The sequence below is a fragment of the Malania oleifera genome, chromosome 12 (assembly GCF_029873635.1).
Source record: "Malania oleifera isolate guangnan ecotype guangnan chromosome 12, ASM2987363v1, whole genome shotgun sequence".
Lineage (NCBI taxonomy): Eukaryota > Viridiplantae > Streptophyta > Magnoliopsida > Santalales > Ximeniaceae > Malania > Malania oleifera.
Window position 1 is genome coordinate 73,556,356 of NC_080428.1, and position 27,747 is coordinate 73,584,102.

General features: G+C 36.9%; 1 protein-coding gene across 1 annotated transcript; it reads left to right on the top strand.

Annotated features, from left to right (window-relative positions):
- Positions 1 to 27,725, top strand: LOC131144224 (uncharacterized). Its single transcript, XM_058092739.1, has 18 exons — positions 1 to 184; positions 254 to 560; positions 4,370 to 4,582; positions 7,821 to 7,879; positions 7,986 to 8,123; positions 10,380 to 10,454; positions 10,576 to 10,659; positions 10,764 to 10,825; positions 11,041 to 11,110; positions 22,344 to 22,419; positions 22,525 to 22,655; positions 26,424 to 26,483; positions 26,596 to 26,670; positions 26,748 to 26,852; positions 26,931 to 27,026; positions 27,122 to 27,202; positions 27,280 to 27,381; positions 27,461 to 27,725. Exons 1-18 carry the CDS (start codon positions 143 to 145, stop codon positions 27,527 to 27,529), a joined length of 1,845 nt encoding a protein of 614 aa, XP_057948722.1. The 5' UTR covers positions 1 to 142; the 3' UTR covers positions 27,530 to 27,725.
- The last annotated feature ends 22 nt before the right edge of the window (positions 27,726 to 27,747 follow it).

Below are 27,747 nucleotides of genomic sequence, written 5' to 3' on the forward strand. Positions count from 1 at the left end.
CCCATCCCTCCTCCCCCCGCCTGGTCCATCCCTAGTCACCCGCCGCTGCAACTCAGTTACTCTCCCGACGGTCCGTAAGGGCAGGATAAGAACCTACCACCCCTATGCTCTCCTAAGTCACCGTCGCCTCTCCCTCTTTGCTATGGCCTCCGCCTGCACCGTCTCTCTCTGCTCTCATCCCAAGGTCTCTCTCTCTCTCTCCTTGTTTTTTTTTTTTCAAAATCTAATGCTTACAAGCGTGCGGATTTTTCAGATTCCGGCTGGGGCGGTCTCGCTTAAGCGTGGACGGCGAAGCCTAGTGTTGGGCGGTTCCTCCAGCTATTGTGCGCACCAGGTGCTGTATCCTGTGTTTTGTGGCTCGTTTATTGATAGGAGAAGATGTTTCAGATTGGTGACTTGGGCGGCTGCTTCTAGGGGTTCCGGAGCTCCGAGGCGGCCGGCCACCAGCCGGAGAGTGTACAGGGAATCGCAGAGCGAGCGGCCTTTTCTTGGTGGCATTCAAGGGAAGGAGATTGCCTCATTTGTTATCCCTGTCGGTGTGTTTGTCACGGTTACACTAGGTATTGCTTATTCTGGTTACTTATTTTGATTCAAACGTATTATTTTTATGCGTTTTAGCATTTTTATGTTCATATTGTAGTAAACTTTGCTTATTAAGTGGAAGCATATGCAACTCGCTGAACAGGGCAAGAAATGAAGCTAATGTTTATCTTATAGTTGCAAGCATTGTCACTATAAGTGGATGATGAGTGGAAATCAGAGGTGAAAGCTACTTTAATGGAAATTCATCTGACTCCGTGTTTCCATAGTATAATTGTTGTGCATAATTATTTAGTCTTCTCATAGCCTCTGAACGTATACTTTTGGCTGTGTCTTTGAGAATTTTGCATTTCCAATAAAAAACTATGATTAAGCCTTCATTTTATGCACTAGAAATAAGTTTGCAAGGTAAACGGTTTTGATCAAGAGTGGGCATGTCAATATTTTTACGGTGATTGGTGAATATTCCTTTGGAGTTTGGATTAGGCATTTATGGGGCCTTCATGTATGGGTATCTCATTTGTCTGCCATATCATGCATCCAATGCCTTTTTATGTTACCGAAGTCCCTTAATCATAAGTTCTATGCTGCTGATACATTATTGCAAACCCCCGCATAATAAGCCATAAACTCAGTTTCGTACTGCATGTTTTCCTGCATGACAGCATATTCAAGCCTCAAGTCATTGCTTCTATCCATGCAATATAGAAAACAGACCAAGTTCCCACTTCCAGTCTCACTAAATTTGATAGCAGTTGTAATGCACTATGGTCACATTGTTAATCAATTGTAGACCTTCAGCAGGTCACAATCTTCATCTTCTATTTGCTTCACTCCAAAACAATGTGGTGAAAGGCAATGTAAGTTTGTTTGAAATAGGATTCCCGGAGGTTCCTTATGGTAGGTTTGGCTGATGAATTACATGCTTATCTCACACTAGAGGACAAGCAATAAGTTTGACAAACTTATCCTAGCTCATTTTTTATTTTTATTTTTATTTTTTTCATTTGTGCAAGTGTTGACCATTTTGTTGGGGTAGTGTGTTTTGAAGGATGACTTGAAAGACTATGAAGACAAGTGGCATTTTGCCTTAAACATGTCTCGCCGCAATGTTTTGTTGCACCTCTCATAAATGTCTACCATACTGAAGTCATAAAAACCTATTGAACCTTTTGAACTCCTAATTTGTGTCAATGGGAATATACCACTTCCTGTAATGTTGTGTTGGAGTTTTCTTGACTAGCATAGAAGCCTAGAAGGCAATGCTGGACCCAATGGCATTAAAACCTATTAAGGCTTGATGTACGTGAATGTTTTAAAAGGTGAAGGCGTAAGGCAAGGCGTTTTAACCCTTAAAAGGTGAGGCGTAAGCCTTTTAAGAATTTATTTTTAAGATTAAAAAAAATGTAAATAAATTTTATATATTTTAAAAATAAAGAAAAAATTAAGAAAATCACAAATATAATGTAAGAAAGAAATATTGTATATACTTTGCAAACTACTTGTAGGCTATTCAAAAATTGCTAACTTGAATACATGGTATAAATCATGACAAGAATTAGCTATACTATTTCATAGTTCAAATTATTTTCATGATCTAAGATATGACCTTTGTTATTTTGGAAAGATTGAGGTTCAAGAGTTCTAGAAATCAACTCATATTATGAGATTCTTTTTATACAAACATGTAGTTAAAATATTTTAATCAATTTTACTTGAGAATCACACACCCAAAATGCATAAGCTTCATCTAAAAGGGCACAAAAGGTGTGTCTTTTCTAAAAATGCATTAGCCTCAACATATAATGCGTTAGCTTTTTTGGAATTTAGTATTTTAGATTGAGCCTCAAGGCGTTTAAGGCATGTTGTGCCTTGAGGCGAGCCTTGATTGAGCCTTTTAAAACACTGATGTACTTGTTGGCACACAACCTATTAGTTTAAGCTTTGAGGCGAGCGTTGATTGAGCCTTTTAAAACACTGATGTACGATGTTGGCACGCAACCTATCAGTTTAAGCTTTTAGTTAAAGTTGTAATCTAGCATAGTATCAAAACCATGGTTGCTAGGAGATCTTGGGTTCTAGTCTCATTGCCTGCATTTAATTTAAGTTTGTTAAAAAAATAATGTGTTCTCAATATGGGTGTTATTCTTTATTTATTTATTTATTTATTTATTTATTTTAATCTCTCCATCATGCCACACGTGCTAGGGAGTGTCAAGGCTTGATATACTTTGGCTTAGTTTGGCCCCCTTGTGGCTTTTTAAAAGGATCTAGAGACGAGCTAATGAGAAGGAGCTTATTGATAGTGTTTTAAAAATGTTTGGGCCCATGTGAAAAAAAGGAGTTGTTAGAAAGAAAAAGCTAACTTTGAGTGTTTGGTAAAAAACTTGTGAGATGCCTGAAAGTAGTACTAAAATGGATATGTATTTTCTTAGGAAATATAATTAATGATTTTGATAGTTTTTGTAATATTTGAAAAAAATTAAGGACGACAATGGAATAAAATCATTTACTGGAGAAAAGAAGTTAGCTTTTTTGCTTTTAAAAGCTCCCCCAAAAAGTTAAAAGCTGGATTTTAAAAGGCAGAGAAGTTGATTACCAAACACGATAGACGTGGCATTTTCTTTTAAAAAGGATAAGTTGGGGCAAAAGAGCAGGCTATAGTTGGCCCATAATCTATCAGCTTGGGCTTTTAGGTAAAGTGGTAATCTAACCAAAAGGGAAGGTCACAGAAACAGCTCCTCTGAATGTGGAGATATGGCTGCGTGCATCGTTTCCCCCAAAGATCCTGATATAATGTGGGAGACTTTTTATCTGGGTGTTACATTTTCTTAGACTAGCACAATATGTGGCTGGAAGATGGATACTCAGGCTTCCAATATGGTCCTAACGGTGTTTTGCCGTACCGAGCCTTTTCCATGTAGTTTTACCCCCCTGTATCCTCTCATGGGGAATGCCTTAAGCATGCATTGAATTCATTAACTGTTGTTTTGCGATTTAACGAGAATTTTGTCATTCCCTGAGCCTGAACAAAGGTTTGGTTGGTCCGTGCACTCATGAGTTTATATTTATCCAGAAAACTCATGCTAGTGAATGGTATGTGCATCTTCTCTATCACTTTATTTTCTGACAGGTGCAGTTACATCCAACATAGGTGATTGACTTGCATGATTTTGTCCTATAGAAAAAAAATACTTGTCACAAAACTCATGCTGTTGTGTTCCAATTTTCATTTAGAGCGGCTGCATTCATATCATCTACGGGATCTTTTTTTTTTTTTTCCCTATTTCAATAGGCTTACTAATATGTGAATCATTTTCCTTTGGAAATATTGCCCGAATAAGTGTTCATTCTTGTCTATTTTCCAGAATAACTGGTTAAGTTTTGAGAAATCTTATTGCATTCTCTCATGATTTTTTTTTTCTTATGGCATTGATGGCATGGGGGGTAAAGATCTCTTAAAATTTTCCTCTTTATCTGCTATTTACACAATCTCACCTTTTGACTTTATTCCCCCCTTTACTTTAGTCAGGAACTGCACTTGTTCTCCTTAATCATGCTACTACGTATGAACTTTACTTTCCATTAGCAATTGATACTTTTTTGAGTAATTGAGATGTTATTATGGATGTCTTGTACCATTTTTAGAATCTAGATACAATATTTAGTTTGTTGATCAAAATTGATTCATAGAAAATATCTTTGCATCAAAATATGTATATTCAAGCACATTTTTTGATAGAAAGATTCAAGTACAATTTAGGTGTCATGATTCATGAAAGATGAAAGATTCTCAATGGATGTACTAATTTATGCATTCAGCTGACAGTTTTATGGAAATTGGTGGAGAGAGTCGTCATGCCAAAACCATTGAAGCCATCAGTAGCGGAGAAAAAATCCTCTGCGCAAGGAATGAAATGGTCAATTGCGGCAGGAACAAATTTGTTGTCAGGATTAGGTGCAAAGATTGAAAGAGAGTCCAAGCAGAAGCTCAATGAATTTGCAAAAGAGCTCAGGTCATTCAGAAGCGTTGACATGTCAGGTATGGTAGTTGAATAGACCAAAGGTAAGAAATGTGTAGAAGATTGTTGCGAAATGATTTAGTACTGATTCATGCTATTAGTTTGACTTATTATTTTTGATTGGCCCTATTTAAGGCCCAACTTGCCTTACCATTTTTTATTGTATTGAGCTCCCAAAATGACAATTAAGTGAAACATTGGCTGTTAGGGGCTCCCTGTGGCCAGTCATCTATTCTGGGATCATTGATCTTTCGATATCGAAAATGATGCATTAATTTTGAAGAACAATGATAAATGAAGCATCTGGTGTGCTGATATTCGATGTTGGAAAATTGGTTCAAATCCATGGTTGGCAATGATGCCTGACTATTTAGTGAAGATTGATTTTTCATAATTGCCTGAATTGAGGGAAATAAACTGAGAAAATAATTGGGTATTTAGGGAATATTTTCTTACATAGTTTTGGGAAGGGACTAAAGGAGACATCCTGCAAAAGGCTGGATCTCTTAACTCTAATGCTATGAGTATAGGGTACGAGGAGATACAGAAAACAAAGCATGGATGGCGACAGGAGACTTAAAACCCTAGAAGAGATAAGGAAAGGTGGGGGGGGGGGGTGTTGCGGTTAGAAGAGAGATCACAAGAGGGGTACTCCCTTTCCCTCCTTCATGGATGCATAAGCAGCCAGTCAACCCATCATCCCCTTCCTTTCTGTCTCTTTCTTCTCATCCAAGGTGAAAACCACCATGGCCAAGCCTTTAGAAAGCCGAACCATCATTGGCATTTAGCAGAGTTGGCATCCACAACCACCTGTGCCTTGAATCATTGTTCACACATATAGCCCCCAAACTCGAGACAGCCCCTAGTCCCCTTTTGTTCTTGTTCTTCTTAATTTGGAGTTTAGTGGGTGAGATGAGCCACTACGGATCATCACTGGTGATGGCAATTGATGAAGGAAGTGCAGCAGCAAAGGAGCATTTCAGCTTCGCCAATGATGGCTGGGGGGGGGGGTGTTTCACTGAAACCTAGATGCATGGAGAAGATGAGGATTGAATACCTCCTGGTGCTGTAACTACATGCAAGTATTTGTACTGGGTCACCCAATCTGACCCAGTCAGGCCTACCTGGCCAGAGCCTTTCTTTATATATATGTATGTATGTATGTATTCTTCTTTTACAAAATTCATAAAAACCTATTTAAAAAATGAAAAAAATGGAAAATAAAAAGTAGAAAAATATAGTGTTTAGAGTTATATGGTTGCAATGGTTGCCCAAAAAGCCCCCGTCTGGAACGTTTTAAAAAATAAGTACTTTTTATAAGTACTTATGTCAATAAGTAGTGTTTCGTTTACGCTTAAGTACTTATTTCAAAAAGTACTTTTCCAAACTACTTTTTTTAAGGAAAATAAGCATTTTCAAAAAATAATTTTTTTGAAAAAGTACTTGTAATAAGTAATCTCAGACTAATTTTAGATAAGTATTTTTTTTCAAGTAAGTACTTTTTCCATAAAAGTACTTTTTATAAGTGGTCAAACGATCCCAAGCTGTGCTCTTTCTATGTTTGACCTTGTTCTGTACAGAACTCTATGTTTGTAAATTGTTTTCTATTGGGGTGCCTAGCCCCATGAAATAGAGAGAGGCGCTAGAATCCTAGGATCTCTCCCAAAACATCCCCTTTCTTTTCCTAATTAAATAGTGCATTATTTTCCATGGTTTTTGGAGCAAATAGCAATTACGCAGGATGTTGATATCGTGCAATCTGGGCAACCTTGGACAGGCTGTTGGAGTCGATCCAATCTGTAATTTTTCATTATAATTTTGTATAATTGGAGCAGTCCGCCCCTTCCCCGGAGTCCGGACCTCGCATACATGGGGGCTTTGTGCACCAGGCTGCCTTATTTTATTTTATTATTTTAATTGGACTGTTTTTTATGGACATTTTTGAAAATTTATTTATTATTTATTTTAATGCAGTGATTCAATATCGTTCTGTTAATGAAATTAGGTTCCAGGACCAATCTATTCCCGCTACCAATTGAATTGAATACACAGATAATAAGCAATAAATAATTTGGCAATATAAGCTAACAGCCCATGAAATGCTAGTCCAAATAGCAATGAGTGTCAAGCCGGCCTTGATCAGTCAAAATAGGATGTCTACGTATGGTATGGATTAATTTACTACTTATTTTAATGCAGCAATTTGATATTACTCTGTTAATGAAATTAGGGTTGAGGACCAATCTATTCCCATCACTAATTGAATTGAATACACAGTTAATAAAAAATAAATAATTTGATAGATAAATGCTAACAGCCCAAGAAATGCTAGTCCAAATATCAACGAGGTCAAGTCAGCCTTAATTAGTCAAAATGGGGTATCTACGTATGGAATTGATATCCCAATTTTTTTTCATTTTCTTTCTAACAGGTAGCCTTAGATGCACCGTGTCATAGTCCCACATCAGGTGTGTATTAGGGACCTATTGTGCTTATAAGGTTAGTTTAGGTTCAAAGTATGCGGGACACTTTTTATAGGACAAAACCATGAAGTTGGTGGGTTGAAGCAGACAATAACTAACTGGAGTTGGGCTGAGACCATTACATTTGGTATCAGTGCTGCCTTAGGGTTAGGGATGCTATCACTCTGACGAGAGCGTCAGAGATTGGATGGGGGAGTGTGTTATGATCTGATATTGGAAGTGTACTAGGGAGATCTTGGGCTTATAAGGTTGATTTAAGCTCCAACTGTGTGAGGTGCCTTTTATAGGTCAAAACCATGAAGCTGGTGGGTCAAAGTAGGCAATACCTTGCTGGAGTTGGGCCGAGACCGTACACACTGCTTGCACATCTATTTTATCTATGCTAGTTTATTCATAATTGGACTAAGATCTCCTGAAATAAAGTTTCCTGCACTCCTGAGATGTGCTCATGTGCTTTAATTTTCTTCCCTCTCTTGTACTCGGGATGAAATTGTCCTCAGCTTCGAATAAACAACTTACAGCTCAAAGTACAATCCTACAAAAATTTTCTAAAAAAGAGAGGAAGTGTATGGCCTTGATCGCAGGATATGAACATTTAACATTTATCTTAATCATCAATTCCTTAACATCTAAAATATGGTAGAGAAGATCCATTTTTTATTACCTTTTTTTTTTTTTTTCTGTTGGGCATTTATTAGCAATAGTAATATGCTTTTAGCTAATATGGAATCTCTATTTTTGCCACTTAATGGATCTCAAGAAAATTTATTGGCAGGTTGCAACTTTGGGGATGAAGGATTGTTTTTTCTTGCTGAGAGCTTAGGGTACAATCAGGTTATTGTTTAATAAATCTTAATTTTATCTTATTATCCAATATTTAATTTGATACTACTGGTATTCTTTCTCCAAATATCTGAGCAAATCTCTTATCTCGTTCCAGACTGCAGAGGAAGTGAATTTTGCTGCTAATGGAATAACTGCTGTTGGAGTGAAGGCCTTTGATGGTGTTCTTCAATCAAATATAATATTGAAGACTCTTAATCTTTCTGGAAATGCTATTGGAGATGAAGGAGCTAAGGTAATCCAAGTCTGAACTGCTGTCTTTTGGATCTGATTACCAGAGTGAGAAGCAAAAACTAGCAACGTGGTTAGCAGGTGGAGAAACAGTATATGAAGAGTGGACATAGTTAAAATGGAACATGAAACTTTTGTGGAAATTTAGTGTACGTTGTGCAGTAATACGTGCCTTAAATTGTCAAGCATAAGCATGTAGCCGCAACTCTTAAGGAAGGTGCTTCATGCAAAAAATCTCAACGCTTGTATGATATTACAAGAAAACTCTCATGGAATGCAAGCCACATGCATGTGTGCATTGAGAGAGATAGAGGATGTTGGGAAGTTGGTTCTGCACTTGAAACTGAGTTTCCTTATATAATGGCCAGTGGTTATAGTGAATTTGAATATTTTTGCAAGATTGAGTTCTGCCAAAAAGAAAAAAAGAAAAAAAGAAAGAAAGAAAAAGAAAAAGGAAAAGAAAAGGTGTAATGCATTGTGCAATGACTTAAGAAGAAGGTTTCTAGGTCAATTTATGCGCTTGTGTGCAAAGTGCAAACCATGTTGTTTGATTTGTGAGCTGTGGTTTGAAAACTAACAGCTTTTGGAAAAGGGTCACTGAGTAATCAATAAATTTAGTATAGTTTTAAAACCAGTGTGTATCAGTCATATCAAATGTTACATATGGTCACAGCAGATTTGGGGTGATACTATGCTGCCTGATGAATAATATGAAATGGGTCTTTCAAGCCTCCTTTTGTTTTTTTGTTTTTTGTTTTACCATCTTCCCTTTACTAAATCTTAGTAGTTCAAAAGCCTACTTAGCAATTGTTCCCAAAACTTTCGTTCTGGCCTGCTTTCTGCTGTTCACTATCTTCCCTATGCTAAACTTAGAAACTCAATTTATTTTAGTTTTTTTGTCAAAATTAGTAATTGTGTTTAAATGATTCATTTTTAGTTTTTTATTTTTTATTTGATAACTAGCCTTCAAATAAATCCAGAGTTTTTTCTCTCATTAAAATAATAAAAAATTGTATTCTAGTTCTGTTAATTTTCTTATTTTCTTTTTATGTTTTTTTTTATTCTAATCTGGAGATTAAAAAAACACCTTCTACAGATATGCATTTATGTATTTCTGTGAAATATGAATATTCTATCTTTTATGTTTCATTATATTTATGGTTTCTTAGTTTAAATTGCATTCATAGTTAATTAAGTAGAGAAAGTCGAAAACTAGCAGATACATGCCTTTCTCACCAATAGCTACTAGAGATACCAAAAGAACATTCAATACTTATAGTGTTTTGTGGATTAATTAAAATTTGCTAAAATCATTTAAAACATCAGTGTATAGGATTCTGCAATTGCAACATGTGAATCAATATGTTATGCAAAACTGAATTTGCGGATGCTGTTTCCTTTTATCTCTCCCTTAACATCTATGATTGCTATGACTGTTGCACCACCTCCATCACACTGACTGCCATTGTTTTTTAAAGCATTAGTATCAAGCTGGACGGTCATTCTTTCTCTCGTTTATGGGATTTTCTGTGTACTTTCAGAGTTGGGGGGAGAATTCACCAGCTTTCAAGCTCATGTTTTCTGTCCTGGAAACTTGTATTGATTGGTCTGAATATGATAATTTGCAGAATTTAGGGCCTTGTTCCTTCGTTAAACTTCTCTGTGTGGATATATTCAGATTGGTCTTTCTGTTCCTCATTAAATGATGAAACACTGCTCTAAATTGATTGAATAATTTAGAAAGATGTTCTTTCTTTTTTTATTTAGAGAGTAAATTGTGCGATTTTAAGTTACACAATTGCCTTTTTTTTTTGTTTGGGTAAATGATGAAATGCTTTCTCATCAGGAGCTTAATTTGATTCAAATAATTTTAGAAAAACGTTACTCCTTTAGTCATTCACATGGGATTGTGTAGATTGTGGAATTTTTAGTAACGAGCGTTAAAAAAGTTCCTCTGTGGTACTAAGCATGTTCTGGCTATAATGATTTGTGATGATAAACATGTTGAGTTTACTCGAAAAGTAATCAAGTCTGCATTTCTATATTGATATCCTTTCTGGGATGCTGCTCATGGATTGCAAAAGTTGCACCTTAAATTGTATCATTTGCTATGAAATAAGTCAAATAACGTCAATAAAGTGTATGAGAGGCTTCTGCACTTGTTGTTGGCTTCTTGCCATAAGCCACACATTTCATCTGAATGTTTTACTGTGTTCTGACATTAGTAAGAAATGCAACATTCCCTGCTTGGACTTTGCAGTGCCTATGTGATATTCTGGTGTACAATTCTGGTATTCAAAAGCTCCAGCTAAACAATGCTGACTTAGGGGATGAGGTTAGCTTTTCATTAAAGTCATTTCCTGCTGAGAATTAACCTTTGCCTCGAAGTTGAGATGAAGAACAAAAGGCTCTTCAGTGGTGGTATGCTCTAATTGTATGCTTACTTTTCTGTGCAGGGAGCCAAAGCTATTGCCGATATGTTGAAGGGAAATTCAACTATATGTGTTCTTGAACTCAACAACAATATGATTGACTATTCTGTATGCTGTTGACCTTTAACATATTCCAAGTGTCTTGCTTCAATGCAAGCTAGCCAATGTAGCTGTTCTGATTTTGTTTATGCTTCATTTTTAACATGATGTAGGGATTTGCAAGTATTGCTGGAGCGCTTCTTGAGAATAACTCTATACAAAATTTACAACTCAAGTGAGTAGTGTTTCTTGCATGCGTTGTCTTGTCCTTGTCCTCTATTCCAATGTCATCTCTGTTTTACACATGCTATTAATTTGTGCATTAACAGGCTTTGCACATCTTTCATTCCTGCAAAAATAAATTAAGTTTCTTCTACCACTGCACTTTTTTTTTTATTTTTTATTTTTTATTTTTGTTTCTTTCTGTAATGATATTAATTTTTTTTTTAGTGGCAATTATGGTGGTGCCCTTGGGGCTGCTGCTTTGGCTAAAGGGCTTGAAGGGAACAAGTCTTTGAGGGTAAGTGTTTTTTACTTTCATCTCTCTCTTTTCCCCTATTTCAACATGGAGAAAGTTCTAGTACTGTGTTAATGACTTTCAATTCATTCATGGCTCATGAAGGGCTTGATGGTTTTTGTTACTGGTCTGGAAAATTAGTGCACAATTAGGTAATCTAAACAAGCTATTTATGTGAAAATTAACAAGCAAATTGGCATATCACTAGTGGCGAGGAACTTGATTGTATAACTCTCCTTTCAAAGGTGTTCCTACATAGTGTGTTGTTGTTTGATGTAAGGTTCTGCATTCATCTCTGTCAATGCTGAAACTGAATCAGAATCCTAAATATCCTTTGTAAATATGGAATGAGGCTGTTTTCATGGTAACAGCCCTGCTAAGAAAATTCAAATTTGCTTCTCAGGGATAAATTCCATTTTATGAAAAGAACATATGTGGTTCTCCATTTGGTCATCTATCTTCTTCTCTTATAAATTTCTTTGTTTATTGGAAATATAAAATATCAAAAACATAAAATAACATGTGGTTTATGCATTGACTAGGACAAAGTTTAATGGTCATGCTTGAATTGCTATCAACTGGAGATCAATGTGGTAATTTGATAAATTTCAAACATGGTTGCCTTGCCTTTTGAGGATTCTCATGCTGCCTATTTTAATTTTCAAATTTAAAACTCTGGTTCTAAACACAATGCATCTGCAAATTTGAATTTAAATTTTTAACCTGTTGAGGCCCTTAGTTTCTAAACTATGGTCCTAACCATCACGATCCCCTTTAATATGAATTATGAATTTTCAAGAATTTTATTCTAAAGACACCATGGCAGACCCTAAAACTTGAGCTATATGTTGAGACTTCAAAGGTTTCTCAATTTTTTAAAATTTTTTGTTTCTCATCTGTTCCAATGTTGAGAGACCCTTTTTTGTCGTGATTGGCTACATTGAGCTCCATATCCTGCACGAAGGTGGCTAACACCTCAAAGGTTCCTAGGGTTGATGAGTTGGAGAAAATAGAGAAGGTCCCAAAACATGGCCTCATTGCTTTCGTTTCAACTTTGTATTGGTGAGCTCAATGGTGCTAACACACATCTTACCTATGAACAAAAGGTGATCATTACAATCGAAGCTCGATCAGTTACTTTGTATTGGCAAGCTTGATCACACTAGCTGTTTGGTGAATAGTTGAAGTGATCTATAAACTCTTGGTATTGTTGCTTCCTATGCAATGAAGTCAGGCTTTAAATGTGTATGCCAATCAATTGTGTTGCCTTTGGAAAAGTGGTTGAAGTGTATGGTAAGCAGGTCATCCTTTCTACCAACATTATTGCATGTTTCAAAAACTGAGCAACAATCTGCTTTCTGTTGCCTTTTGCTGAACTGGAACTTGGGAGGTTGATACCCAACAGGGATTCTCAAGCTATGATTTCTCTTGGTGTATGGTTTGCAGCAGAGGAGAAAACTTTGAGGTGTCCCACCATATTGTGCTGGTTTTGTTATCATGTCTTGTAGCTGTTGGACAAATAATGAAGCCAAAGAGGTGAGATGAAATGGAGCAGCTTGGTTCGTTTTGTAAACCGCATCAAACTTTTGTGATGCCTTGCTCTTTCCTAACACCATTTTAGGCCTACATAGGCATCATGGTTAACTCATCAACACTCTTAATTCTTAACTTATAACTTATTCATATAGTTGGTGATTAGGAGATTGTTCTCGAGTTACAAGTCTTCTTCAAAAGTTATGTTGAGCTCGATTGCTTGCTACATTTTTGCTAATTGCTCGTGGCAATTCGTTAGTAGTTCTTCGATATTTTTAAAGTGATCGGTTGGTGCCTTGTGGCAGTAGCAGTGTGTGTAGGCTTATTTTTTAGGGCTGTGGCAATGCTGTCTGGTTGTTGGTGACTTCTTCATGGTTGAATTAGTGGTTGACTCATTTGTGGTTGTTTTGGTTGGTCCAGAACTTTTTTTTCGGAATTCCAAGAGCATTTTGTTTTGTGTATTTTCGGTTTGCTGCTGTATCAGTTGTGTGTGTGTGTGTGTTGGGACAGCATCCTCAAATCCCAAAAGTGTGTCTCTCTTGCCAGCACTTGTTTAGGTGGACAATGTACTATAACTGTCTTGGAGGTATTCATGGTTCCTACAGGATCAGGCATTCCAACAAGCATCTCTTCACAGTGCATCATTGGTTTAGAAGGGTAATCCTACAGTCTGTATGTCATCTGGTATTTCTCTTGCTAGTCCTTGGATTATTGACTTTGTTGCTATTGACCATATGATAGGTGTAACCAACATCTTTTCCTCCCTGCAATATCCTAACAATCTACCTCAAGTTACCCTTTCTGATAGGTCCTAATCGTGCCACATTGAAATTGTGGTTTCGGTACTTTCTTACATTTGTTGATGAATACTCGGGATGACTTGGTTGTATTTAATGAAAGATCGTTTTTAGTTGTTTAATATATTTTATGGCTTCTATTCTTAAATAAATACTTAGTTTAATATGCCAGTCAAGATACTTTGTACTAATGCTAAGGAGTAAGACTAATTTTGGTATGATCTACCATTCATCTTGTGCTCGCACTTCACAACAAAATGGTGTGACGGAATGAAAAAAATAGACGTATTCTTGAAGTCACTTCTACCTTATAGCATCAAATGAATGTTCTCAAAGTTTTTTGGAGTGATGTCGCGCTCATTAATATAATATCATCCTCTATCCTTGGTGGTAAATTCTCATGTTCAGCTATCTTCCATAAGGCTCCTTTGTTCTGTCGCCCTCCTCGTATATTTGGTTGTCTTTTGTTCATCAATTAACTCTAGAAACAGATAAGTTGGATCCTTGTGCGATCAAATGTATTTTTCTAGGGTATTCCTATACTCAAAAGGGATATTGATGTTATAGCCCTACTTTACGTTGATTATTTGTCTCTATTGGTGTCTTTTTTTTGAGTCAACACCATACTATGATTCCTTGAGTTCTGTTGACCTTAATGAGCCCCTTCTTGCCTTGCCTTCCAGATCCTAATCTAATATTTGTGCCTAATCCTCCTACATCTTCATCTAATTTGAGTCCTTCTCATTGCTTGGATCATCCCAATTTGCAGGTATACACATAGCTACTCAAGGGAGGATAACCTTCTCTAGCTTCCACTTCTACACCTTTAGCTCTCTCATCAGATGACCCTATTTCCCACAATGTTGTTCCTCCCATTGCTGTTCGAAAAGGTAAATGTAGTTGTACCCAATATCTGACCTTAAGTTCTGTTATGATTTCTTGCCACCCTTATATTACCATTTTGTTAGTACTTTATCTTTTGTTGCTTTTCCAAACTCTATTTTTGAAGTCTTGTCAATTATGGGTGGAGGAAAGCAATGATTGACGAGATGCATGCACTTTAGGATAGAGATACTTGGTAGTTGGTGCCTTTACCTTTCGATAAGTCTATGATTGGTTGTTGTTGGGTGTATACTATGAAGGACAATCAAGATGATTCCGTGGCTCGGTTGAAGGCCCGCCATTTTGCTAAGGGATATACTCAAGTGTATGGTTTGAATTATTCAAACACATTTTCTCAATGGCTAAACTTGCTTCAGTACATTTATTCATCTCTTAGCCACTACTTGTTATTAGCATCTAATTAGTTAGATGTCAAGAATACTTTCCTACATGGTGTTCTTCAGGAGGAGGTCTATATGGAGCAACCGCCTGGGTTTGTTGCTTAGAGGGAGTCAGGCTTAGTGTGTCATTGTATGGTTTAAAGTCTCTGAGAGCATGGCTTGGTCGATTCAATGCCATTGTACTTGAGTTTGGCCTCCAATGTGGTAAATCAATTTGTATTTTATCATCATACGCCGTTTGGTAGGATTTTGCTTGTTGTGTACGTGGATGATGGCGTGATTACTAAAAATGATGATCAAGGAATCTAGGATCTAAAGCTTTTCTTATAGTCTAAATTTTAGACCAAGGATTTGGGACCATTGAAGTACTTCTTGAGTATAAGTATCGAGGTCTTGTATGGGAATATTCTTGTCATAGAGATTATGTTCTTGATCTTTTAGATGAGACTGACTTATTGGGATCCAAACTTGTTGATACACTCATGGATCTTAACAGTAAGTTAGTCCTAGATATGGGTGATTTGTTGCCTAACCTAGGATGGTACCAGGGAATTATTGGAAAGTTGAATTATCTCATAGTCGCTCGATTAGATATATATTTTGTAACGAGTTTTTTAAGTCAGTTTCTTGATTCTCTCAGAACAGTCATTCGGATGTAGTAATTCGCATTTTGAAATATCTCAAAGGTGCCCCATGGAGTGGTCTGTTATATTAGGATCATAGTAGTCAGAGGCGCGAGGCGAGCCGAGGCGCAAAGGGTCTTTGAAGCTGAGGCCCGAGGCGCGAGGCGAAGGCGCGCGCCTCACGAAGGTGAGGCGCACAATTATTAAAATGGTGTAAAATATCTATTTGGGGTAATTTATATATGAACATATGAATATCTAGTCATATTAGAATTTAAAATGTCAAAACATTCAATAAAAAAATTGGAAATTTAATAAAATTGCCAAGACAAAGCCCAAAAGCCTCAACAATTCAACATAGTTCAACATCAAAAGAAAAAAGTACAATAAAAGATTTCAAAATATAAAATCTAAAAATCCTCCTCAATCATCACTCATCACTCATCATCAACTAGGTCGGTGAAGATATCATCATCTTCCTCTTCATCATTAGAACTGTTTTCTCCAACATCTTTTTCCTCTTCCGTCTCCTCTACACTATCCACTTGGATTTCATCCTCATCTACAAGTTCCAACATTGTGGTCCGACCCGTAGCAGTGGTTGCACTACTAGATGAAGCCCTTCCTCTTCCTTTAGACGATGATGGCATTCTTGATCTAGTGTGATGCGGGGGGTTATTTAGTCCAGCGGCTCTAGCAACAGAATCCCAAGTCAAATTATCATCTTCAAACACAAGTTCATCATCCTCATCAGAATCACCATCCATCCTACCAATCAACCACTCATTACTATCATCAATGTCCTTCAGGAGGATGGGATCAATGGTGTCACGTTTGTCGTATCGACGCCTCAAAGTTCGATTATATTTCACAAATACCAAATCATTCAAGCGTTGCTGGGATAGCCTATTTCTCCTTTTGCTATGAAGCTGCAAAAAGTTTAAAGTAATATGGTTAATAATGATTCTAAAAAGCAGTAGATTGGTAGTTCTTGTTCTTTAATAATTAATCCATGATATACTAATGGCTTACATGTTGGAATATGCTCCAATTTCTTTCGCAGCCGGTAGCACTACACGTGAGGCTAAGAATTTTCACAGCAAACTTTTGCAAGTTTGGAGTTGTTGATCCATATGCCATCCACCATTGCGCTGTTATAAAATAAATTTTAAATGAATACCTACTAGGTAAATAGCAAAAATAATTTTCAAAAATGAAGAGGTAGTACAAATGCCACTTTACCTGGTGCTTTTGTCTTCCTTTGTCTCACTGCCAAACTAATTCCAAAGACGCCACTAGCGGCATTGTATTTTTCCAACTCATTTGAAACTTTATCTTGCATTTCAATAGTTGGCACTAACCTTCCAACACATTTGTACAAACCCGTCATAATTTCTTCATCTTGCAAAATGTTGGGGTTTGAATAGAAAAATTCTGGATTCAAGTAGTGTGTAGCTGCATGCAACGGTTGATGGAGTTGGCATCCCCACCTCGTATCAATAATTTCAAATGCCTCCTTGAATTTATCCTCTCTCTCACCAAAAGCCTTAGCTATGACTTCCTTAGCTCTATCCATTGCTTCATAAATATATTCCATTGCAGGCTTCTTTTCCCCATCAACCAAACGGAGTACACGAACAAGTGGACCTGTTAACTTAAGAGCATAGACGATGGTACTCCAAAAAGTAGGCATCAAAACAATAGTAGCTGCTCTTTTGCCAGCCGCCTCCTTTGCCCATTTAGTAGTATTCCAATCTTTAGAAGTAAACATCTTCCTCAAGTTATTCTTTTGAAGATGGATTGAACGAAGAGTGATGAAGGCAGTTGCAAATCTTGTAACTGCAGGTCTTAGCAACTCCTTTCCTCCAGTGAATTGTCTCATCAAGTTGACAACGCCAACACGATTATAGATATAGCCATTCAAAAAAATTGCCCTTTTCAAAGTTGCATGAATTGAAGGCATCTTCCCAATATCCTCCAAAATTAAAGCAATGCAATGAGCAGCACACGGTGTCCAATATAAATGTGGCCTCTTTGCTTCCAACAATCTCCCTGTTGAAAAATTAAGGAATGAAGCCATTAAAATATTAAAATAAACAATATATACACTATAGAAAGTAGTTCTAAAAATAAGTTCTTACCTGCTGCAACATAGTTTGACGCATTGTCAGTTACCACTTGAATCACATTTGATTCTCCAATTTCTTCGACCATCTCATCAAGTAATCTATACATTCTATCTGCATTCTTGACAATATTAGAAACATCAATAGACTTGATGAATACTGATCCCCTTGGAGAGTTCACTAAAAAGTTGATTATGTCCTTATTAGCAACTGAATCTCTCCAACCATCAGACATAATTGAGCAGCCATATTTTGTCCATTCCTCCTTATGGACCTTCAACAACTCTTTCATTCGACTGACTTCCTCCTTTAGGTAAGGAACTCTCACTTCATGATAGCTAAGTGGCTTTATTCCAGGACCATATTGTCCAATCGATTCAAGTGCCACTGCAAAGCTGCTCAAACGTACAGCATTAAATGGTATCCCAGCATCATACATCCACCTAGCAAAATCTCCCATTGCCTTTTTTCTAAGTTCTTTTTTCCACGCTTCATTTATTGATGTTTGCTTCATCTTCCCTTCTTTCCTAGCTTGAATCGCTTTCTTTGGATCGGGAGTAAAAAACAAGTCTATAGGCCCCTTCTGTTTTGGTTTCTTCAAGTTGGATTGGTATGATCTTTTACTTCCATCACTAGTAAACACTCTCTTGCCACGAATGTCAATTTCTTGAACTTCATCTTCTTCATCTTCACCGTAATGATCTATATCATCAAAGTCGGGCAATAACTCATTTTCCTCCTTTTCCATATCTTTCTTCAACATATACTCTTTAATCTCCTCACGTACATGAGTAGGGCATTTAGAGCATTCTTTCACATTTCGAAATCCTCCGACAATGTGTTGTTTTGCTCGAAATATTCCTCCCCTTGTGACTTTAGCACAAAAATTGCAAGTCAAATTATTTCTATTTTTTTGATCCTCCAAATATGCATACTTCCATGCGGGATCTTTCTTTGACGAGGCCTCACATCCAGAACTAGAATCCATTTAAGATTTTAGACTTGGTATCCCGTATCCTAACTGAAAAAACAATGCATCATATATTTATAATTTAAGACTTACATAATGCATTTCCAAACAAATTAAAAAGCAGTACCTAAATTTCAATAAAAAGAAATATTATGTATTAGTTATAATTTATAAACTTACATTAATTAAACTAAATATTATAAATTAAAAAACAGTAGCTAAATTTCTGTAAAAAAAATAAATATTATGTATTAGTTATAATTTGTAAGCTTACATTAATTAAACTTAATATTATAAATTAAAAAACAGTAGCTAAATTTCTGTAAAAAATATACATATTATGTATTAGTTATAAATTGTAAGCTTACATTAATTGAACTTAATATTATAAATTAAAAAACAGTAGCTAAATTTCTGTGAAAAAAATAAATATTATGTTATTAGTTATAATTTATAAGCTTACATTAATTAAACTAAATATTATAAATTAAAAAACAGTGAGCTTACATATAAAGAAGAAGAAGAAGAAGAAAAAAAGCAGGCAGCAGTCAGCAGTCAGCAGTCAGCAGCACGCAGCAAGCATGCAGCAGGAAGAAGAAGAAGAAGAAGAGAAGCAGCAGCAGAAGAAGAAGAAGAAGAAGAAGAAGAGAAGAGAAGCAGCAGGCAGCGGGACGCAAGCAGCAGCAGCAGCAGAAGAAGAAGAAGAAGAAGACTTACAAAGGTTCGAAGTGTTGAAGGCGACGTGACGAACTCACGTCGTGCTCGAAGGCAGTCAGACGAACTCACGACTGCTTCGAAGGCAGGCAGACGAACTCGCGAGGGCTCCGGCTGGTTCGAAACGAAGTTGCGCAGGTCGTGCTTCTTCAAAATGTCGAAGATGAACTCACGATCCTGGTCGAAGCTCGAAGACGAAGTCGCGAAGGCTTCCGGCTGGTTCAAAGGCTCGCAAACGAACTCACGAAGGGCTTCGAAGGGTCGAAAGGGGCTAGGGCTCTGTTCGTTTGAGTCGAATAAGGGATACGAGTCTGGGGCTTGGGCTATTTGTCTCCTTTAAATGGCTTAAAAATACACAGGCGCGCCTCACTGCGCCTCGCGCTTCACTGCGCCTCGTCTTGCCTGGGGTCGCCTCTTGCAGGTCGCCTCGCCCCACCTGGTATGAGGCGGCGGACTCATCGCCTCACTGCGCCTTGCTGAGGCGCGCTTTTAACTACTATGATTAGGATTGGGGCCATACTTATATTGAGGGATGTAGATTGGGCCAGACCGCCTTCTAACCACGTACTATATCTTTGTTGGTGGTAATTTGGTTTAAGAAACAAACGGTGGTGACCTAGTCAAGTGTTAGTATAGGGCTATGGCTCACATTGTATTTGAACTTGTTTGGTTGAAGAGCATGTTGGAAGAACGGGGTTTTCCATGTTCTTAGTCTATGGAGTTGATAATGTGATAATCAAGCTATTATTTATATTGCCTCCATCCTAGTTTCTCGTGAGCAAACAAAGCACATTGAATTTGATTGCCACTTATTTTAGGGGGAAACTTGTACAGAAGCTCATTACAACTACTCATGTGAAGTTTGATTGCTGATTTATTCACTAAAACCTTGGGAGATGCTTGTGTGAGATTCATTTTTAACAAGCTAGAAGCATATGATATATTAATGGGTATTTGGTCATTTATCGTTATTTGTATGTGTTAAGAGGTGTGTTAGTATGAGTTAGTTCAACATGACTAAAATCAATTTGTGGAGACTTGAGTAGTCTTGCCAATTGGTGAAATTCACCCCTTGACAATAGGAAAATGGCTGGGGAACCACACATAAAGTAATCACATGCAGCATTTGACGATTACCTTTCTTGATCCTTCGGCAAAGACTTAGGGACCTAAACATCTCTACTAAGATGGCGGGCATTAGGTTCACCTAGGTAAGAGAAAAAGGACCACAACTTGCTCATGAATCAGCCCTATGGATAATAAAAAAGATGATGAGACTGTAGATGGCTAATGCAAAGGCACGGTTTCCTATTAAGATCAGCATTGTTCTCAACAATGTGTTTCAAATGCCACCAAAAGGATCTCATCTTGCTTGATATATTCACACCATTGTGGAAATTTTTTGAATATGTCAGGACAACTCAAAGCAGCATCATAGAAACATTGCCAAAAATTTCTTAACCACATGACCAGCATAATAGGGACAGGACTGCCCTGTCCGCTGTAGTAAGATGACACCTATGCTCATCGTGTTGAAAATAGAAAATAGGCCAAGCCACTTTGGGTATATCGTGCCTTTTGTGGTCTTCCTTTTTTTGATCTGAAAATTATAATTATAATGGTCACAATAGATATGTACATCTACACTGGGCATACCCAGGAGAAAGGAGTACTTGACTCCATCTACTCTTCCTACAAGTTCCTCAGGCCAGGGCATATGCCCATGAGCATTCACAACTACTCAATAAACATCACATAAGTACTACTCAACAATACATCAGATCCTGAGCATACCCAGGGGTGCAAGCATCAATATCGCTACAACTCAATTGCATAAAGAAGGAAATTTATCATACATCACTCTAAAAGTATGCGTCTGAATCACTTTTATGATGACATCTGGATGGGTGATAACTCCTTCAAATTTCCTTTTGTTTCTAAAATGCCATAACCAATATACTGTGATTGCAAGACAAGCTTTCTTGGCCACTGCTTGAATCCCTGGGCCTTTTTCATTCCTTTAGGAGCCACTTAAGGCTAGCTTTGATGGTGGACATAGCTCTACTCAGACCCAGCCAGCTTTTCAATCTGTTCCAAACAACAAAAGAGTTTCTGCATTTAAAAAAGAGATGATCATTCAATTCCTCTTCAATACCACACAACCCACATTTATTATCAATCCCCAATTCACTGATTTTGTCACATGTCAAGAGCTTCACTTTTGCAGCCAACCAGAGAATAAAAGAGTGTTTCAGGTCACTGGCATTCTTCCAAATAATCTTCTGCCATGGCGCATTCCAGCCCTTCACTCTCCAGAAATTATAAGCCTCCGAGCGTTGGAATTTACCATTCACTGTCCATTGTTTTAATAGAGCACCTGCCTTGCTGCAATCCCCCAGTTGGACCAACAATTTATCTTTGATGTCCATCAGTTTCTTAAGTAATGGGGAGTCCTCATGCTTAGCAGCAACCTCCCAAAAATTCCCACCCCTCAAGTAGACATGATTCACCCACTTATTTTGCACATGATTATACTTTTATTTGTAAAATCGGAGAATTAAATTCTATTTTCAATCATTATTAATCTGCCTTACAAAAGAAAATCTCTTTTTTGAAATACCTCAACATCCTCTCTGAAAAATGCAGGTACTGCATTTTAGAGCATGTACCATACAGTGATCCTATTCCCTTCCACAGACCAGTGAACATTCTGGGTAAAACTGCTTAAGACAAAACCTGTTGTCTGAATCTGATCACCGATTTCCTTTTGTATCGCGTGCTATTCCAGATTTGGCTTGTACATGATTACAGGTAAATTGTTGATCACAAAACCATTACATCTCCTACAAAGGGATGGTGATTGTAAACATCTTGGACTCCTGGAACGCAATGGTTCCAATGTTGATTTTGTATAATGTATTAATCTGTTTGATTGAAATGATTTTCTTGTTAAAAATTTATGCTTGCAGCAGGTGATCAGAGAAGACTTATGAAAAGTTAAAAAAAAAATCTTTGTAGCCACTGTTCATCATTGTGTTTTTTAAGACTGTCTGAGCAGTATCTTAAAACAACTAAGAAAAGCTGAATTTTAAGTTTTTGCTTCTTGTACATCTGCATGAGTTTGCAACTGAAATATGGTATGTTGCCCTTTTTTTGGGGCAAGAAATTCATTTGTAAATTATGTGTTCAGGAACTTAGTTTACATGGAAATTCTATTGGAGATGAAGGAGTGCGTGCTTTGATATCAGGTTTACCTTCACGTAAAGGTCTGCATTTGTCATCAATTGCCAATTTGATAATGACACTCCTATATAATTCATATTTCGCTGTTTCTGGTAATGCATTTAATCTTGTGCATGGTTTCTATTTAGGGAAACTTGCACTGCTTGACATTGGCAACAATAGTATTAGCTCAAAAGGTGCCTTCCATGTTTCTGAATACATTAAGAAAAGCAAGAGTCTGCTGACATTGAATCTTTACATGAATGACATTGGAGATGAGGTATTGTTATTTCTCTCTGGATGCCTATTTCTGTAACAAAATTGATGTCCTTTTTAATTCTCTCAAATATTGAAATTTTATTCCGTTAACATCAAATTACTTTAATGTCTCCATTCAGTTGTTACTCTATAAAATTCAGAGGTTAAGTGGTTTTGTTGCTTTGAACTATTCTGAAGCTGTTTCTATTTTAGCCTCACTGATTTTCTGATAATTTAATAAGCTGATAAAGAAACAATGGAAACCAAGCTATATTTTCAGAAAACATTCGTGCGTGCATTCATGAAACATGCATGCATATGCATGCGAGAGAGAAAGAGAGAGAGAGAGAGAGAGAGAGAGAGAGAGAGAGAGAGAGAGAGAGAGACAGGGATACTTGAATAAGAAAGAAGTGGTGAAATGGCCTGCGTGCATATGTTGCAGTGGGACTGAGTGAGAGATTCTCCCATTTATATCTTGATTGTTGACATCCTATTTAGTCTAGGGTCAATTTAGCCAAATTTTGGGTTAGGAGTTAATTAATTGAGCAAATAAGGAGCAAAAAGTTAAGAGCAAGTAATTAAGGAATTCTATATTTTTGATTGTTTTAGCTTGCATATAGTGGGTTTGGGCCATTTTCAAGCTTCAATTTCATGTTTTTAGAGTTTTGCTCCCTTTTATTGGAGTAAAGAGGACATTCCTAACACATTTGGCTGCTGCTAATTGAGAATAGGGTGGGATAATACCCAAAAAATCATCCCATTTTGGATAAAGAAGGAAACCCTTTTGTTTTTAAGGGTATTAGGGCTAAGGATTCGAGGTATGCGCTTCCTTTTTCTTATATGCTTATTTTAATTACATATGTTCCCGTCCTATGTTAGGGGTTCACCATCATCTTCCATTCATCCCCAAACATCACCTTAATCCTCCACCATCAACTATTGCTATCTTTCATTCATCCACATAAATATGCACATATAGCTTAGGGTTAGCTCCATCATCACCTTTATTATACACACAGATTACTCTCCTGTATTATTAATAGCCATAAAAAAACAGCAGCAATAGCAAGAAATAAAATCTCCATAGATCCACAGTGTGCACTTCCAGTGTCCATGGGTGCAGTGCTACCATCATTCTCTTCTTCTCCTTCTGCTTTCCTCTTTTCTTTTTCTTGAGAGAGATAGGGGGGAAAGATTAAAGGAGGGAGAGTGATCAGAACAAGAGCAACAGTTTCCTCAATTTTTTTTTTTTTTGGAAAAAAGCTCCGATAGGACGAGGTACTGAAACGAGTAGCAGCAGCAATGAGCTGAACAAACGGCCGGCTACAACCATGGCTGCACTTGCAGGTTCGATGCTGAGTCGTCTCTGAGAGGAGTGTCTACCTGTTTCGGCGACTCTCCGATAGCCGACAGTAGCATCTGGCAGCAGCGGCACTGGATGATGTTGAGCAGCTGGGTGGGCCAATGGGATGCCCTAACCAAGTGGTGGCCACTTGGCCTGGCTTCCTTGTGTGATGATGCCCTAGCCAAGGTAGAAGATGAAGTCCTGCATGTGCTAAACATTTGTTTCAATTTTCATTATTTTATTGTTATTTTGCTGTTTTAATTAGTGTAAATTAGAATAGAAATCCATTAAAACATTAAAAAAATCTCAAAAAATTCAATTTTTTTTTAAAAAATTTTGGTAGTTATTACAAAAAAAAAAAATATTTTGGTTATTATTATTATTATTATTAGGATAAAAAACACTGACATTGCCTGAGTTTGTCATAAAGATAGAGACCTTCCTTGAGGTTTCAAAAGTCTCAAAGACCTTTCTTGAGGTTTGAAGAATTCTAAAAACCTTCCTTGAGGTTTGTCAAAAAGACACAAACCTACCGATATATTTAGAAAAATGACAAGTCATTTGAAGGGAAACTTGTGTCTTTTCGGCAAATTTCAGGGTTTGAAATCTCAAGGGAGGTAAATGGGATTTTTGAAACCTCAAAGGAGGTCCTCATCTTTTTGTCAAACCTCAAGGAGGTCACTTTCTTTTGCCCTTATTATTATTTATATTGTTATTATTATATTTTGTTCAAAATAATCAAAAAAATTAAAAATTTATAAGTAGAAAAAAATTAATTTTCTTGTTTATTATTATTTATAATTTTATTTAATTTGTATTATTAATAGGATTTTTATTTATTATTAACCAGTTTTACCAACAAGTAAATCATTTAGATACAAAAAAAAAGTGGAAAGTTACCAAAGAAATTTTTTGATGTTTGCAAGGGTTTTTAGGGCTTCTAGGATTTTCCGTCAATGCATTTTAGGGTTTTTAAACTTGCAAATAAAATAAATAAAAGATAAAAATTGAAAAAAAAATGAAAAAGAGTTTCCTTGTGATAAAAAGTGTGTATATATATATATATATATTTGGTATTTGTTTCTTAAATTAGAAATATAGAATCTTTTAAAATAGGAAATTAGGGTTTGAATTTGCTTAGTTACCTCTTGTAGATTAGGGTAAGTATCTCATTGAAACCACATTCTTTTTTCTACCTTTCAGAAGATGAATTTCTGGCAAATTCACCAGTGCTGGGAGTTCTCAGGGCCAAAACTGTAGTTTGATTGCTCTCCTTAGAAACTTCAGCATTGGTCTGACTTTTGGCAGTGCAAGTGAAGCCCATAGTTCATCTTCAAGTTTTGAAGAGAGGAGAGATTCTTGACATGGGAGCAGCATTGCGCCCCCCACAATGAGAAGAAGCTCTTGCTGCTGATGACCATGGAGGTTGCCTGTGTTAAAGGTTACAGCACCAAAAAGCTCCGTTTTAAAGCATTTTCTTCTCATATTTATTTTGTTCTCTCAAGCTTTTTCTTTGTTCCCAGTCCAAACAATTGGCTTTGAAGGAATTGATAAAGTTCATACCTGAGAAAAAAATGCCAACATATTGTGGCTTGACTTGTCTGGATATGGATCTCTTTCCTGTAAAATTTAATGATGTTAGTCCGGATATGAGATCAGTTTTGGTCATTATGCATAGTTCAGAGAGCGTTTGAGCGTGAACCATGGATTAAGTGGGTTGATAAAGGAGTTCATGGAGGAAATGGCCTTGAAAATTGATTTGGTGAAGGCGATAAAAGCATGGGGTCGAAGGAAAATGAGAATGAGACTTTTTTGGTTAAAGCAACGGCCCTGGAAGCATGGTGGCAAGGTGTGCTTTTTTAGGTGCAGGGCCTGTGTGTGAAGGTCTTGAGGGTAGGTGTTAGATATATTGAAAAGACAAAAAGAACTGAAAAGGAGATTAAGGGCTACTAGATGAGGATAATATTTTAAGCTAATTAGTGATGCATTAATGGCGGGGACAAAAGTGGGCGTCTCCAAACTAGGGGATGCTTTTGTTAGTGAGATTAAAATAAAGGGACCTGTTAAAAAAGTGATTTTGGTGCTTTATTTCCTTTTTTGTTCATATTGGTATCGAGAAGATAGGAAAATATAAGAAAATTCATATTTGTAACCTAATCAACTCCAGTTTGTTGTAACCTTACGAATTCTCTTCCTCTTCTTTGACTTTCTCGTTTCTCAACAACCAAACATTGTGCTCTGTTTTGATAGAACTTCCATTGTATGCTCTGGAAAGTGCGGAAAAGGTTTTAATTTCCTGAGAAATTCTCATAATTGAATTTCTCAAGGGGGAAATCTCAAATGTGATAATTAATTTGAAGCATCTCGCTATGTTTTTTGGAGCTTTGTTCTTCCATTCCTTGTCTATTCATTTCTTGTTTTAAGGATTTATTAATATACATCCAGGGGGCTGAAAGAATCGCAGATGGTTTGGAGCAAAATCGCACAATAACATACTTAGACCTGGTGAGAAGAGAATGCTTCTGTACTCAAATCTCTTGTATTTGCATGTTTGATTTTCTTAAGGATCTTTGGCAAGTCAGTTCTAAGAGATGTCAAATGGGGAGAACTCTTACAGGGGGGAAATAACATCCATGCCAAGGGGGTCAGTGCTATAGCTGAAGCTTTGAAAGATGAACTTGCCATTATATTTGTGAGTCCTCTGTTACTATTTTATTTTATTTAAACTTTTGCCGAAAGCTAACATTGGCCATATCTCCCTCTCCTCAGCTTGATCTTGCTTATAACCCTATTGGGCCTGATGGAGCAAAGGCTTTATCTGAGGTTCTTAAGTTTCATGGGAAGATAAAAACCCTCAAGCTTGGTTGGTGTCAGGTAATCCATAGAATTCAACTGTTGTGGATCCATCTTAAAGAATCACCCGGTGGTATAATATGGGCGTTTTTTTCACAGATAGGAGCAAAGGGTGCAGAGTTCATAGCAGATACTTTGAAATATAATACTACCATATCAACCTTGGACTTGCAGGCAAATGGACTTAGAGATGAGGTATTTTACTCCAGATAATGACATCATTATTTGGCTTTTAGGCCACTTAGTTGCTCCTTCGGTACTTCACCTTCTTTTACTGCTATTTTTTGCAGGGTGCAGTCTGCCTGGCTCAGAGCTTGAAAGTTGTTAATGAAGCGTTAACATCACTTGATTTGGCATTTAATGAAATTAGGGTATGAAATTTCTCTTCCAGCTCTTTGCTTAGATGACCATAGCCTCATGCATTATATTATTTATGTTTCGTTAACAGGATGAAGGGGCTTTTGCCATTGCTCGGGCACTCAAGGCTAATGAAGATGTGGCAGTTACATCTCTAAACCTATCCAGGAACTTCCTTACAAAATTTGGACAGGTAACGTTACCTCTTTTTTCTATGTTTTTTATTTTTTCATCCCTAGTCTGTATTCTAATACTTTTTTTTATATACACAGAGCGCTCTCACCGATGCAAGAGACCATGTATATGAGATGAGTGAAAAGGAAGTCAATATTTTTTTCTAAGGGACTTCCCCTTGAATACATTTTTGTGCGTTTTTTAAACAGGTCCATTCTTTTGGTTACTCCTTGCGGCATGTATGCGGAAGTAATTATTGAGCTTTTAGTGGGTCATTGTTGAGGGATTGTTGTAAATTTGAGGGGGAGAGATTGTAGTTAGCTTCATCAATAATATAATTTTTCATCTTACCTCTTCCAGAAAGTCTGAATGGGACTTCTTAAAA

Excerpts from the sequence above, each read along its gene's own strand:
- LOC131144224 (XM_058092739.1), top strand. The coding sequence starts at position 143 with ATGGCCTCCGCCTGCACCGTCTCTCTCTGCTCTCATCCCAAG. Across the intron at positions 7,880-7,985 it reads AGAGCTTAGGGTACAATCAG|ACTGCAGAGGAAGTGAATTT; the intron begins GTTATTGTTTAA and ends ATCTCGTTCCAG. Across the intron at positions 26,484-26,595 it reads CAATAACATACTTAGACCTG|GGGGGAAATAACATCCATGC; the intron begins GTGAGAAGAGAA and ends GAACTCTTACAG.